This window comes from Primulina eburnea, chromosome 3, assembly GCF_022965805.1.
Source record: "Primulina eburnea isolate SZY01 chromosome 3, ASM2296580v1, whole genome shotgun sequence".
Classification (NCBI taxonomy): domain Eukaryota; kingdom Viridiplantae; phylum Streptophyta; class Magnoliopsida; order Lamiales; family Gesneriaceae; genus Primulina; species Primulina eburnea.
The window spans coordinates 9,757,783-9,771,671 of NC_133103.1; the positions used below are offsets into that span (position 1 = coordinate 9,757,783).

The 13,889-nt window shown below is 34.9% G+C and overlaps 2 protein-coding genes across 4 annotated transcripts; one reads left to right on the forward strand and one right to left on the reverse strand.

Moving 5' to 3' along the window:
* Positions 1-5,334: 5,334 nt before the first annotated feature.
* LOC140826171 (serine/threonine-protein kinase AFC1) lies at positions 5,335-11,803 on the reverse strand. Of its 3 annotated transcripts, XM_073188335.1 has the most exons (12): positions 11,514-11,803; positions 10,709-10,874; positions 7,994-8,020; positions 7,715-7,868; positions 7,583-7,631; positions 7,354-7,468; positions 7,098-7,189; positions 6,629-6,785; positions 6,471-6,535; positions 6,083-6,180; positions 5,901-6,006; positions 5,335-5,802 (listed from the first exon to the last, which is right to left on the reverse strand). In XM_073188335.1, exons 1-12 carry the CDS (start codon positions 11,589-11,591, stop codon positions 5,644-5,646), a joined length of 1,266 nt encoding a protein of 421 aa, XP_073044436.1. In that variant the 5' UTR covers positions 11,592-11,803; the 3' UTR covers positions 5,335-5,643. The 3 variants fall into 3 exon arrangements, with proteins under 3 accessions (XP_073044436.1, XP_073044437.1, XP_073044438.1); XM_073188336.1 differs by lacking the exons at positions 7,354-7,468; positions 7,583-7,631 and having other exon boundaries at positions 7,994-10,874; positions 11,514-11,531; XM_073188337.1 differs by lacking the exons at positions 7,354-7,468; positions 11,514-11,803 and having other exon boundaries at positions 7,994-10,874.
* A 426-nt stretch (positions 11,804-12,229) lies between these two features.
* On the forward strand, positions 12,230-13,889 carry LOC140826172 (large ribosomal subunit protein uL23-like; the record flags this gene model as incomplete). Its single annotated transcript, XM_073188338.1, has 3 exons — positions 12,230-12,377; positions 12,476-12,529; positions 13,573-13,889. Coding segments are annotated over exons 2-3 (333 nt in total), but the record flags the coding sequence as incomplete, so codon positions are not given.

Below are 13,889 nucleotides of genomic sequence, written 5' to 3' on the forward strand. Positions count from 1 at the left end.
AATAAAATCATTAGCAGATTCCCCCGGTTTTTGGACCACCCTTGACAACTCCGCTATACTGATCTCTGGCATTGTTCTGAAGAATTGTGTATGGAACTGACGTTCCATATCATGCCAAGTCATTATAGAGTTCCGAGGCAGCGTTGCATACCATGTGAAAGCAGTGTTGGTCAAGGAATTGGGGAACAAACGTAACTTGTAATTACAAAAGTTCTCCAAATTTGCCAATTCCCCGCACTGAATTGTAAACCTCGCCACATGTTCTACGCTGGACAGACCGTCTTCCCCGGAGTATAACGTGAAGTCTGGAATGCGGTATCCTCTTGGATAAGGGTTGTCACGATCCACAACATCAGGATACGGTTTATGGAATTCTGGTCGGTTAATTGGCCTCACTCCTGGGCCATACAACTCTTGAATAACATCACGTACCATCTCAAAATCCACAACTGGAGTTTGTCGTAACTGGTAAGGAGGATAGATTGCCCCCCGAGCGTTATTCCCTGAACCTGGCGCTGGAAATCCACGCATTCCCCCATCACCATATATCCCTGGATGTGAGTTAGGAGACGTCACGGAGAACACATTACCAGCCATTTGTTGGCCATTGTTGCAGTTTTGGAACTTCAATCCCAATTCTTCATCCCTCTTGTGCGGAGGAGTGTATCTCCCTCCCCTGGCAGATTCTGGAATTCGTGTTTCCCCCAAGCGGCGATTTTCACCTGCTTGAGAAATTCCTGATCCCTGGCCTTGATCTTTTAGCAATTTAACGTCAGTTTCTTGGAGTTCAGCATTTTCTGGTGTAACAGCCTCTCCTCTTACAGATTTCCTCCATTCCTTCATTTCTGCCACAAATTCCATCATAACAGTAGAGAAAGTTTGGGTCATTTCCTTGAAATCACAGCGGATATTTTTCTCCATAGCCAACATAAAGTTCAGCGAAGACCCGTCACCACCAGAAATAGCAATTCCTTCTTTCATAGTTTCTTCCTCGAACTGGTGTACAAGCCTTTCAACCGTTCTTCCTTCTGCATCAGTTTCTTTTTCCTGTGAGCGATGAACTTTCCCCTGTGATGGAGGAATTCCCTCATTCTTTTCAGTACGCTTTGGAAGCATTTGGTCCCACTGGGCGTGCCAACTTTTTTGTCACGAAAATTGCGGGCGTGCCAGGCACGTGTTCGTGCCAAATTTGTGAAAATAATCTGACTTCTTTTACCAAACGTTGTGTTTCTCGATTCGATCGTTCGTTCTAATTCCCTCGAAATGTCTCCAAAAATAAGAACATAAAATGAAGAATATACTGAAATTAAAGGTGAAATTCATAAACAACATCAATATTCATTATGCTGCCATGAATTTGATCGACATTTTTACAAGAAAGTCGGAGGAATATGCGAAATATGAAGAAACTAAAATACTGGAAAATGAAAAATGAGCGTGCAATTGATGATAGAATTCTGCAGAGCTTTTTACTGTAGATTTTTGTGTGTAGTTGTTGAGAGTTGTTGAGAGCCTCTCTATCTGACTATCTTTTCCCTTTTCTCACATTCCGCACATCAGTTTTTCCCCTTCTCCCATCACTCCACGTTCTTCCATGTCGGGCAATGGCCGAAACTGGTAGCAACTTCCTTCTGGTGGGCCAACTGCAATTTTTTTCTTGGGCTTGGGCTTGGGCTTCAAAGATTTTGGCTAATTAAATTGCCTCCAGCCAAGTTGGGTCCTTGATCAATTATTTGGGTTAAACACAATCTAAATGAATTTGAAATATATGAATTTGACAACTTTGTTAAAGAAAGCTTAAATGAGCTGAGGTCAGAATAAGTTTTTAGAATAATCTCTCTATCTGTTATTACTTCATTCAAATCTAAAATTAATTCTTATTGTTTTAAAAACAAATCTTTATAACCTCTGTGCCCAAAATTTCATTCGAATATTGTGCATATATTATTTTTTTTGGAGTAGGTCTTTTGTGAGACGGTCTCACAAATCTTTATATGTGAAACATGTCATTCATACTTATATTTACAATAAAAAGTAATATTCTTAACATAAAAAGTAAATACATTTTCATGTATGATCCAAATAACCGATATTCACAATAAAAAATAATATTTTTTAATTGATGATCCAAATAAAATATTCGTCTCACAAAATACAATCCGTGATACCGTCTCACACAAATTTTTATCATTTTTTTAGGCAATAATTTTTTTTTTGTTTTCAATATTCATTCACTGAGAAAGCTATAGAAGTTATTGCCAAATAGTCAGCTAATCAAGCAAACAACCACGTGCTCAACCTTTGGATTCACCATATATGATGGTTAGGTATTTGATTTTTAAATTGTAAATTTTGCATCACAAAGTGGACACTTTCTTCGAAAGTTGCTTGTAATATTCTTGTATCACGAGAAGGGTCTTTTTATATTAACCCTTTAAATAATTATCCCGTGTAGTGTGACTAAATATTACCTATTGAATGAGGCTCTCAAAACTGATGATGAGTAATCAGACATGACATTTAGGCTTAGGTTGGAAGTTGGAAGGAAAAAATGGAAGAGAAAAAAAGAAAGAAAGAGAAATTATGTATTTTTTATTTGAGTCGAGGAGAGATAAGAAAAGATATTTAGTACTTGAGCAGTAAAAAAACAACGTTTTCTAGATTTGTTATTTCCATTGGGCGAAGTTCACTTTCTGAAACCATCTCCAACCACAAAATCTATTGTGCAAATTTTACACTAAAATAATGTGATTTCTACACCAAATACAACATTCATCTCCAACGTATTTACTTCAAATCTTACCCAAAAAGAATATGCTCGAAATATTTCTTTTGTTTTACATATATTAATTATTATATTTTATTAATATATTTTTAATTATGACTAATGCTTTATTATTAATAAATTTAAATAATAATATTTAAGTTTATAATTTAATTATATAACATAAATTAATGAATATTTAATATGAATTTTAATTATGTGTTTCAAGTTGCATTTGTATTTAAATGATCCTTTTGAATTTAGTTATGAATTGTATTGTTATATTAATTTTTTGTATTTATATTAAATTATATAAATTAAAAATCATAAAATTAGTTTTTAAATATTATAATTAAAGTAAATAAATAAATATTTAAAAACGAACAATTATTATCTTATAATTTTTATGATTCAATAACTAATTTTTCAAGTAATAAAATCAATATTATACTATTATTTAAATAATAATTATAATTTTAAATATAAATATTTATAATAAATATAAGAAAACCCCTGCGCCAATTCAGGGGTCTCCTCCTGCGCAAAATTTGGCGCAAGAGAAGGGGGCTGCACTTTGGAGCAATCGAAGCTGCACCATTTTTGTGCAGCTTTGGAGATGGCCTAACATCGTCAAAGTCATTGTATCTCTTGGCTTGCTTACTGAAAATAAAATATTTTCCCCGGATTTTGTTATTCTTCATCGGATGAAATTCACCCACTAACATCAAAAGCTTCTGAAATTGATGATATGATCTCTCCAATTTCTGGGAGAGGTGTTAGGTTCTTGATCTCTGCCTCCATTGTATTTTTTTTTTTAAAGAAAATATCTCCTTCTAACATCAAAATAAACCCATCTCAGATCACAATCCTTACTTTGAAAGTTGGAAGAGAAAGAGAAAAGAGAAGAAAAGAAGGAAAGGAAAGGAAAGGAAAGGAAGAAATAAGATATACTTATTTTATTTGGGAGTTGAAGAAAGAAAATAAATAAATGTATCTTTGTTTGGGAAGTTAGCAGTGGAAGAAAACTATTTTGATCATGGAAGTGAAGTCGAGTTTCCTTCCACATTTGGTAGGAAAATAATCTGATGATGGGATGTAAAATTTTCCTTCTATTTCATTTCTTCTCCATTCCTTAAAAATCTCCCAAACAACATATTTTAAACATTTTCCTTCCAAATCTCTTCTTTCCTCCCTTTTTTACACTCCCAAACGAAGTCTCAGGCAATCAAAGAGTAAATCAAGGTGAATATTGTAAAAAAAAAAGAAGCATTTATTTTGTAGAGTCCACGAGAACAGATGAATGACTGGACTCATGTCTTATCTTATTATTAATCATCCATTCACTGCAGCAGGTGCTATTGCCAATTATTCTTGTCAAATCATGAGGTCAAGTTGAGGAATCTCATATTTATATCACTGTTGTGTTGTAATTATTGAATTGGATATAGAAATATTTTCTACTTTGAAACAAAAGATTTATACATAAAACATTTGTATTCAAAACGTGAATTTGGTTGGATTTTTTTTATAAAAAAGAAAGTGATATAACCCATTTACCAGGGTTGGGTGCTACATTTTTCCAATCAAAATTATAACATCTGATCCCGAGAAGGTTAAAATAGCCCAAAACCTTATTTTTCTAGCTTTAGCTTTTTTTTTTTTTTTTTTTTTTAAATCGTGTTATGTGCACATAACACAAGACAATCACTCACTCAAACTCTTCAACTTTTTATTTATAGTTCTATGAATCTAAAAAAATTAAATTTTGGGAAAAAAAATAGATCACTGCTTGCTACTAAAATTTGCTAAATTGGACCTGCCCTAGTCCACGCTTTAGTATGTAGATACTTCCATAAGGGTTGGACTATGCTCCAAGGAGAATCCGCGGTTGGATCCCTCGACCAAGTGTCAAACTCAAATGAATTCAAATATGTTATTATCACATATATGTAATAACAAATACATTGATTTGTTTGAAAATAGTTATTTTTCGAGTCATTGAAATTTTCCTCTCGATATGGAGTTATTAAAATCCATCTTCAAATAACCCTCAATTCTAAATCCTCCAATCCAAACCTAAGCATAGGGCCAGAGATCCAACCGCGGCCGACACACAGGGGCCGTCATGGAATCTTTCCTACCAGGGTATAGTTGCTCTTGCAGATAATAAGACTTGCTCCTCACAAACATCCAAAAAAAAATTCTTCACATTTAGGCACCAATTGAAAGCTCAATTATTGATTTGGCCCCTCCTAAACTGGATGCAGGTCCAACCATTTGGCACGCATTTTGTAAAAACTTTTCAAGAAAATATAGCAAATTATTCAAGAATAATGGAAATAAGTATAAACTTTCTCAATGAGATAGCATCTTCTATGCTATAATATATATGAATACCAGAAGGAAAAAAGGACAAAAAATAAAATAAAAACGGAACAGAGTACCTAGGAACGGTTCACCGTCGAATTAAATAACGGGCAATGCATGTATAAATTTCCGAACCTTTTTTTTTTTAATACGAAACCATATTTTATATAACATAGAATGGATATATGGTTTACAAAAAGGCAAACAAGATAATCGCAGGTACATTAAAAATAAAAATAAAAAACAATCACAACGAAGAATCTCAGTAAAAAAAGGCAAAAACATAAAACAAACAAACAAACAAACCTGAAATGTGGCTTACTTTACAATACAAGGAATGCAGTTAGCGAATTTGAAGTCGGTGGGGACAAGCAGCCAAAATATTAGCTGCAATCTCAACCCACATCCCGTTTCCTTCATATGTAGTTTCGTTCATTTTTGCAGATGCATATGTATATAATGTATCTTTATGAGCAAGGGCTTCATTTGCATAATACTGACAAATTTTACAGCTATAAAGGGTATCCAAACCTTCTAGGATCCCTCGTCAAAAATGGGTGTCCTAGAGCTTCTCTCGCTTTAAGTCTTTCTGCAGGGTCATACCGCAAAAGCCCTTGCAAAAGATCGATCAGATCTCCAGCAGAGTGGTCAACATGCTGCATGATAAGATTCTGGCGGGAACAACAGAAAATGGAGAAAAAAACATCACGTAATGAACCGGCCATAAGGTTCAAACTATAAACCTCAACTACACAGTAAATTAATATACCTGAAGTCGGGGTAGTTTCCAAACTGCCTTTATACTCTCTCTGGAGGTTGCACCCTCGGGCCAATCCAACCTTGCACCCCTTCTGAAATATTTCTCAGCACGGCGACTGTATAAAAACAGTGTTCAGCCTACCTCACCACATAGTATAAATCCATACAAGATGAAAAAAAGATCTAACTTACTCGGCCCGCATCATCATATGTTGAGGCAGTGGCCCCAACACCTTTTCCATCATCGCGAGATGTTCCAAGTTCTCATGGGTCTGGAAAAGTGCCTCTCCCTAAAACAGATTTGCAGAGTCAGGGTTGGATATAGGATTATGGCCACCAAATGCTTTCTTTAAAATACATGTTTAATGTAAATCAACTCATTTTGTGCCAGAATGAAGTCCATGAATCATAAAAAAAACTGCGGCATAAAAATCTGCAGGGCTGTAAAAGCCTGTAAGCAGATTTACAGCCCGGAAAATTTTGTGACTGTCAGATAACCACCAGGGTGAGGACACATATGACTATGAAGGGGAACATTTAACTCAAGAAGGTAATGTGATGTATGTGATTTAGTACTTACAGAGCAGAGTTCCACAAGTATGCAACCTACACTCCACATATCACAAGGATAGTTCCATCCAAGGCCTAGTGAAAATATGATATAAAGATCACCAACAGAAACCAACGCAGAAGAAATCAGAAAGTAAAACGCAAAATACCGTAAGATCTGCTAATTACCTAAAATAACTTCTGGAGCTCGGTAATGACGCGTTGACACTATGTAGCTGTGATCTTGATGCTCAAATGTAGTGCTACCGAAATCAATAAGCTTTATAGCACTTGACTTCGGCAGATTTTTGAAATAGGAACCATCTTTTCCGGATCTTGATAGAAACTTCAATGCAGGTGAAAAATAAGTGGCTAGCATCAGGGATCAGAACTTGAAATCAAGCAGTCAAATATAGAATCCGAAACTAAAACATTTCAATGTAGGAAATGTACCGGTTTTAGTAAATCTCAATTCTCAATAGAAATTTCATACAAAGGAGTTAAGAATTATATCATACCAAAGAAGTCCAGATATCAGTATCAAAACGACAGAGTAAAAGAACTTAAAACTTATGAGAAAAAAAGTTAGCTCAAAATGAGACAGGCAAAACTTAGAGAGCAAGAATAGATATCAAGAGATCCGTTCATGAATGATTACCTTATAGTCTGGCACCTTAATATATTCCGAGGACACAAGAAGAATGTTTTCAGGTTTTAGATCAGTGTGAATCAGGCGAAGATCATGCATAACTGGAAGGAGAAGCAACATTATGTGAGATCAGAATGTATTATCTCTGGGGTTCAATGTCAGGACGAAAATTAATAGCAGTACAGTGGAAACAAAATTGAACAAGCACACAGAAAATTCAAGCAATGAAAAAAGAGATTTATGTTGCAAAGATATGTTCACACACATGCCACAGATTCCAAAAGTTGTCTGCCAAACTCCCGAACAAGATCAATGGGAAATGAACGATAGCTGTTTTTGCGTAGAAAATCATATAAGCTTGGACCAAGCTTCTCAAATACCTGTTAAAACCATTTAAATTCATCCGCAAGTTTTAACTCACATAAAATTTGGGTATCAAGGAACGTCATACCCAATCAAATTTAAGCAAATCATAAATTACAATAAGTACTTACAATACAAATATGATTACGATAGTCAAACCAATTCCGTATTTGCACACAACTGCAAAGCATGAAACAACTTACACTAAAACCACTTCAATTTTCTAGATTGAAAAATTTAAGACAATGAAACCAGAATCTTACCGTGTGCCACAGATATCATACTTCGCGAGTTTCTGCAAAACATCAATCTCTATCATGGCAGCTTCCCGGTACTTTTGAATTGAACGGACAACTTTGATTGCCACAATCTCTTTCCTCTCATTGTCCAGGCATTCAAGAACTTGTCCAAAAGTTCCTGCACTCAATTCAACAGACTACATGGTAAAAGATTACACCAGATTACCAAATTGACCCGATTCCTACATAAAAATAAATATAAAATCAACATAAACAAGTGGAATTGAGCCAAGAAACACTAACCTTCTCCCATTTTGCTCAGTATCCTGTCTGCAAATGAGAAGTACAAGAGGATTGGAGACAGATAAATAAATGTGACACAAAAATCAAATGTGATCATCAAATTCTCCAAGCATATAACAGAATAACGGATATAAATGAATGTGGTACACAGCTGTAACATGACTGAATTAAGGGTTCTTTTATCAGTTATTAACTAAAAAAAATTTAACAAAAAACAGAGTTAAATTTATTTGACAGTGTTGCTATATTCTACTGCACGTTCGAAAGTGCAACATTCAAAGAGAGTGTCTTGTTTCTCAACTGGTTGGCCAGTAATTTTATTAATACCTTCCCTTTTATTTCCTCCTCTCATTTTGTGGGAAAAATAATTAGTTTGGTGCATAACGCTGAAAGATCGTTATTTATCTTTTAAAAAATATATATGTATGTGAGAACTTTGCTTTAGGTAGTCATATGGAAACAGAGGGATGACCATAGGATTAATACCAAATATGAATGAAGAATCAGATACAACCTTGCAGCCACAATATGTACTATTCAATTAATTGAAGGAAACAAAGTGAAGTACCTATGTGCAAATAGGACAAACACTTCGCTACATAATCTCTAATTATAGACTTTCAAACCTTGAATAGCCAGTATTCACTTAAATCTGGAAAAATCTGCTGAAGCAAGGGAAATTGATTTGGAGAATTACGAGATCATTGGGTGGTTGAAGTTTCCAATTCTAATTTCTAAAGACTAGATTTCATGTCATCAAACGTGAGCAACTCACAATACTTTGTTCAAGGGAATTAGAAATGAAAAGGTCTGCCTATGAAAAAATGGAAGATTCATTTAAGGCTTTTATATGCCAAAGGATTCTAAACAATATCATTAGCAAAAATGTAGCTAACAACAGAAAAGTTCTGACAGAGAATTAATTAATTAATTGCTCCTCCCAAATCAATCCAAAGGTTCCCTTCTTTTCACCACCGATTAACAAAGTTTTAAAAATCACGAAGCCTGACGAAGTGTCACGGTCAAACTTCAACTTTAAAAGCTTAAGCTTGTTTAATGCGAGCGTAAAAAAAGTTTTAATTTTTATTATAATTTTAATTATATCAAATCAATCAATAAATTAAATGATGCGAGTACATAATAAATTTAAGAATAAAAGAATAAATTTATTTTGGAATCAAGTACTAAAGTATATTGGCAAGCTACTCTATCGCCGAGCACCCCATAAGCTATGCCGTTGCCGATCAAGTGGCATCTTATTTGCAAAATATATATTTTTGAGGGTAACAAAGGCAAGGGAAAGGGCCTTTGGGGCTTTATTTTTTTGGTGAAGACTAAAGGGGATTTTTTTTTTGGTAAAAATATCTCACACTATTAAATATTTATTATTTAAAATCTCAAGAGGTAACTCAAAAATTTTATCTAAAAAACTGTTGCTTTTTGCCTTTAATGACGTTGACCGCTTTTTTTTTCCGCATTTGCCCAAATTGTAGCTTTTTATTTACATTTCGCGCTTAATCCTTTTTTTTGTGCTTTTTTAGCACATGGCTGAGAAACACTAGTGGTTTTGGGATTCTTTAATGGTTTAAGCTAAAACTTTATCATCTTCACAACCTAAAGTAACAAATCACACATCATGAGAACAAAGTATATTTGCACACTTTTCTACCTGTAAACATATATATAGAAAAATTATAACTAATTAGCACAATTGCAATTCTACAGCAGTCACATTTACGCCATTGATATGATAAATACACCATGTTGTTATGCAAACCTACTAAATGTCAACACACCAGCATGATACTTTGTGATTTGGTGACCACATCAATCTGCCATGAAATTTTTATTTCACCGGATAATTAATTAGGTTTATCTTTTTGTACGCAAAATCGAAGAAATGGTCAACTATTGCATCAAAAGCAAGTTGCCACTAGCCCTCTACATAGTTCCTCAAAAGAATGTGTTATTTTACACATTATATATAGGTGGGTGATTTCAAAATATTAGCTGTAACTCGCAATTAAAAATTTACTATTCAAATTTAGCGACGGGAATGAGGATATCCATGCAATTATCTCTGGATCCTAAATTTTCTTCCAATGGCTTCAGTAATTTTTCATTTTTTTTAAAAAAATTTCAATTTTTGTATTCTCTCTGTTTTTTCTTTGTTGTTATGTTAATTCAAACTTGTCGAACTATAATCTTACATGAGTTATGAGACGAGGTTCTATTTGTGATTAATTTAGATAGTTGAGTCATAAGTGGGAAACACTAGAACACACGTGCAAAACTTTTCACCGCACAGCATGAACATAAAGTTGGAATTTAACAATAGCATGCACACAAACTTTTCTCCGATCACTATACCCACGTGGAAGAGTTCTGAAGGTTTTTAACTCAAAAGAAATAAACATGGTTCCTATCCACACCTATTGCAATTTTTTTTTTTAAAATATTTTATAAAGTGTGGAATGGGTTACATCTTACAATAGAATTCCAAATTGCTATGTCCTAATGTAGACTAGATATGATGAAAATGTCGGGCAAACATTTAAACACCCATTGTTTCAACAATTCAAGCAACACATGCATCCAAAGATTAGATTTCAGAATAGGAAACTCCATAAAGATAACAATTAAATTATCATCAAAGATACTCCATAAATGATGTATCTCGAAATGAAACGGCCTCAAACATTCAGGCAGACTTACAACGAGGAGTCAAGTTCTCCCCAACGGCAAAAACATAATGCCCATCTTTATCATCAGGTCTCCAAGGTGGAGATCCATTACCAGAAACCCCCTTATAGTAGATGGAGGAATACCCATAGTTAGGGACTGTCCCAAACTCTTGGGCACAGTATATAGTTGGAAGAACCTGCAGAAGAAACACATCGCAAATTTTTTCAAAGGAAAATAATAATAAATATATTACATGCACAACATGTGTGCTCCTGGTCATCGAACTACTGTAACAAACATCTACACCCGCTAGCTTCGACAATTTTCTCTCCACTTCCCATCATCGATAATCATTTCCCAGAAACTCCAGTTTTGGTTTCTTGCCTTATTTGGTGCAAAAGAGTTGAGTCAATTTCAGAAACATAAAATAAAATAAACATGAACCAAGGCAAGCTAAAATTATCCCACCAATACCTCTTACTCAAACCTTTAGGTCCTTATGCAGGTAAATAATAAAATCAACTCAGGTGCAGCAATTTTCTTCAATTATCAAATTTAGCATGAAACACATCTAAATATTATTAAAAGGAAGAACGCATTTAACTTACATAACAGTTTCAGAACTAAATGAAATCAGCTCATTCACAATTACACAGCAAATGTTCACACTAATTTCTTTAACTCCCATTCAATCAGTAATAAATAAGAAAGTTACAAAAGAACCCTAACAAGATAAAAGCTAAAGAAAAATAATCATATAAACAAAATTCAAGCAACGCACATTTCACAGAGCACATTCCTCAAAATTAAAACTTGATAGAACCGAAAACCAGACCTTCGGAGGAGCAGGAGGCTGAAGAATTGGAGGCATATCCCATGTTAAACGAGGCCGTTTTCGAGGCCGTTTATCCATGCTTCTGTGAGGAAAATCCACCACTCTCCTGGGTCTCCATACATAGAAAACAATAAAATCAACACTCAATTGGACGGGGTGAAAAGTTATTCATCAAACAAGAAATTAGAAGGAAAATCAAAATTAATTGTAAATTTAGGGCATGAATATTCATGGATGAACAGATCTGAGAAGGCAAAAAGAGGAACGAAGTAACCGGGGTTAGGTAACAACGTTTAAATTCTAACCACGGTTGAGAAATAAAGGTCCTATTTATGGAGAAATTTCTAGTGCCGGTAGCTTCGGTGCTTTTCTATCCAATTGGTCCCAAAATCGTGTGCAAAAATCGATCCTATTCAAAATGGACCGAACCAATAAGTCGCGCTCTGTGGACATTAATTATTATATAATATAAGTCAAAAACTTGTGTGAGACCAGATCTTTTATTTGGGTCATCCATAAAAAAATACTATTTTTTATGCTAGGAGTATTATTTTTTATTGTTAATATGGGTAGGGTTTACCCGTCTCACAGATTACGATCCGTGAGACGGTATCACATGAGACCTACTCATAATATAATATAACAATTAAAAAGGAAAAGATCGAATAATTCCATTTTGTCCACCTTAGACGCTCATTTGATTCCGTCACGTTATTAAGCAACAAAGAAAAATTGATGGTAGTACTGGGCCCAATGGTGGATTATATAAACTTGGACCGGGCCTGAATCTAAGCCCAACGTTGAGCTCATATATGTCCCCTCTTCGCCTCGAAAAACCCTAGAACGGCAGCAGCACCTTTCAAGGTTCCCTACCTTCTCTTTTATCATTTTTTTTCCATGGGAATTCACAATTTTTGGCTTGGATTTCTGAATATAGGCCATTCAATTGACTGATTGTGCAGGTAAAACTTCATTAGGGTTTCGGGTTGTATCTGCTTCAATGGCCCCCGCAAAAGGTGAGCATTTTTCTCTTCTGCGATGCCATGTTTCATAGACAGGTTTCTATTAGAGAAGGGACGGGGTTTGTTGTTTTTTTCAATGTTCAATTCAGCTACAAATCGATTAATGGTGGAGGGACATTACTTGGTTTTCGATTGTGTGTAAAAAATTTGGGGGAAAGAGTTGTTCCAGATGTACAGCCCTTCTTGTTAGTGGTTTACTTTTTTGAGATGTATTTAAATTATTCGAAGATCGAATTTAGCGGTCGTATATTGCAATTGGCTGTGAGGAGCATAAATCTGGAAGTTCGAATTATAGCTTCATTTCGTGGTTTTAAGTTGATTTTTTTTTTTTTGAAACGTTCTGAATGGATACGTAGGGAAAGTTTGGTTTACTGTTCAAGAATCGATTATGAAAGGTGTAATCTCAGGATGAATTAAATATTTGCTTAAAGAGCCTTGTCTTGGTGTTTGATTAAGAATTAGAACTGGGGATTGAACACTTGATTTAACTTTTCAACTCCTCCAAATAGTGACAAACTGAAGTGGAGTGCCCTAAATAGCTATGCTATAATCTAAGCATCTGTGAAGATTCATCACATTCAAGGCAGTATGTACTTTACAGATTATTGAAAAAAACAAATTAGAATCAGTAGGTATTCACGATATTGCATATAATCATGGATAATACTATCTCTACACTGAAGACGTGCTTAAGGATTCCTTGTGCCTTTAAAGCACATAGAGACTTGGGCAGTTGGGGTTTATGGTTAAGGTGTGGGCTTCATGAAAGAACCATGTTTTCTCGTGTCGTGGAACAAACCAGAGCCTTGAGTCTAGGCAGATGCATTGTGAGTTTTAGTAACTATGTTCCAGCGACCGCCGGATGAGATAATTAGTTGTGGATACCATATTTTTGACCAACTGTTTTCAATGAATTAGGATGTGCCTTCACTATTTTCTTTGATATTACCCCCTTGTGAATGCATGACTATACTTGTAGAAATGTGGAAGAAATAGCTTTTGTTTTAGACTGTATTTACATTTCATTGTATGTATAGCTGATTCAACAAAGAAGTCAGACCCAAAGGCTCAGGCCTTGAAGACTTCCAAGGCTGTAAAAGGTTCGACTACCTTTAAGAAGAAGGCCAAGAAGATACGCACCAAAGTTACCTTTCATCGTCCAAGGACATTGAAGACTGACAGAAATCCCAAATATCCTCGCATTAGTGCCCCTCCCCGCAATAAACTTGATCACTACCAGATTCTGAAATATCCTCTCACCACTGAGTCTGCAATGAAGAAAATCGAAGACAACAACACTCTAGTTTTCATTGTTGACATTCGTGCCGACAAGAAAAAGATCAAGGATGCTGTC

Bases quoted from the DNA above. Each gene is read 5' to 3' on its own strand.
- LOC140826171 (XM_073188335.1), bottom strand. From the start codon at position 11,591: ATGGATAAACGGCCTCGAAAACGGCCTCGTTTAACATGGGATATGCCT. The intron at 7,632-7,714 runs GTAAGATTCTGG...CATGCTTTGCAG, and splicing joins TATGATATCTGTGGCACACG to TTGTGTGCAAATACGGAATT. The intron at 7,190-7,353 runs GTGTGTGAACAT...TTCTCCTTCCAG, and splicing joins ACTTTTGGAATCTGTGGCAT to TTATGCATGATCTTCGCCTG.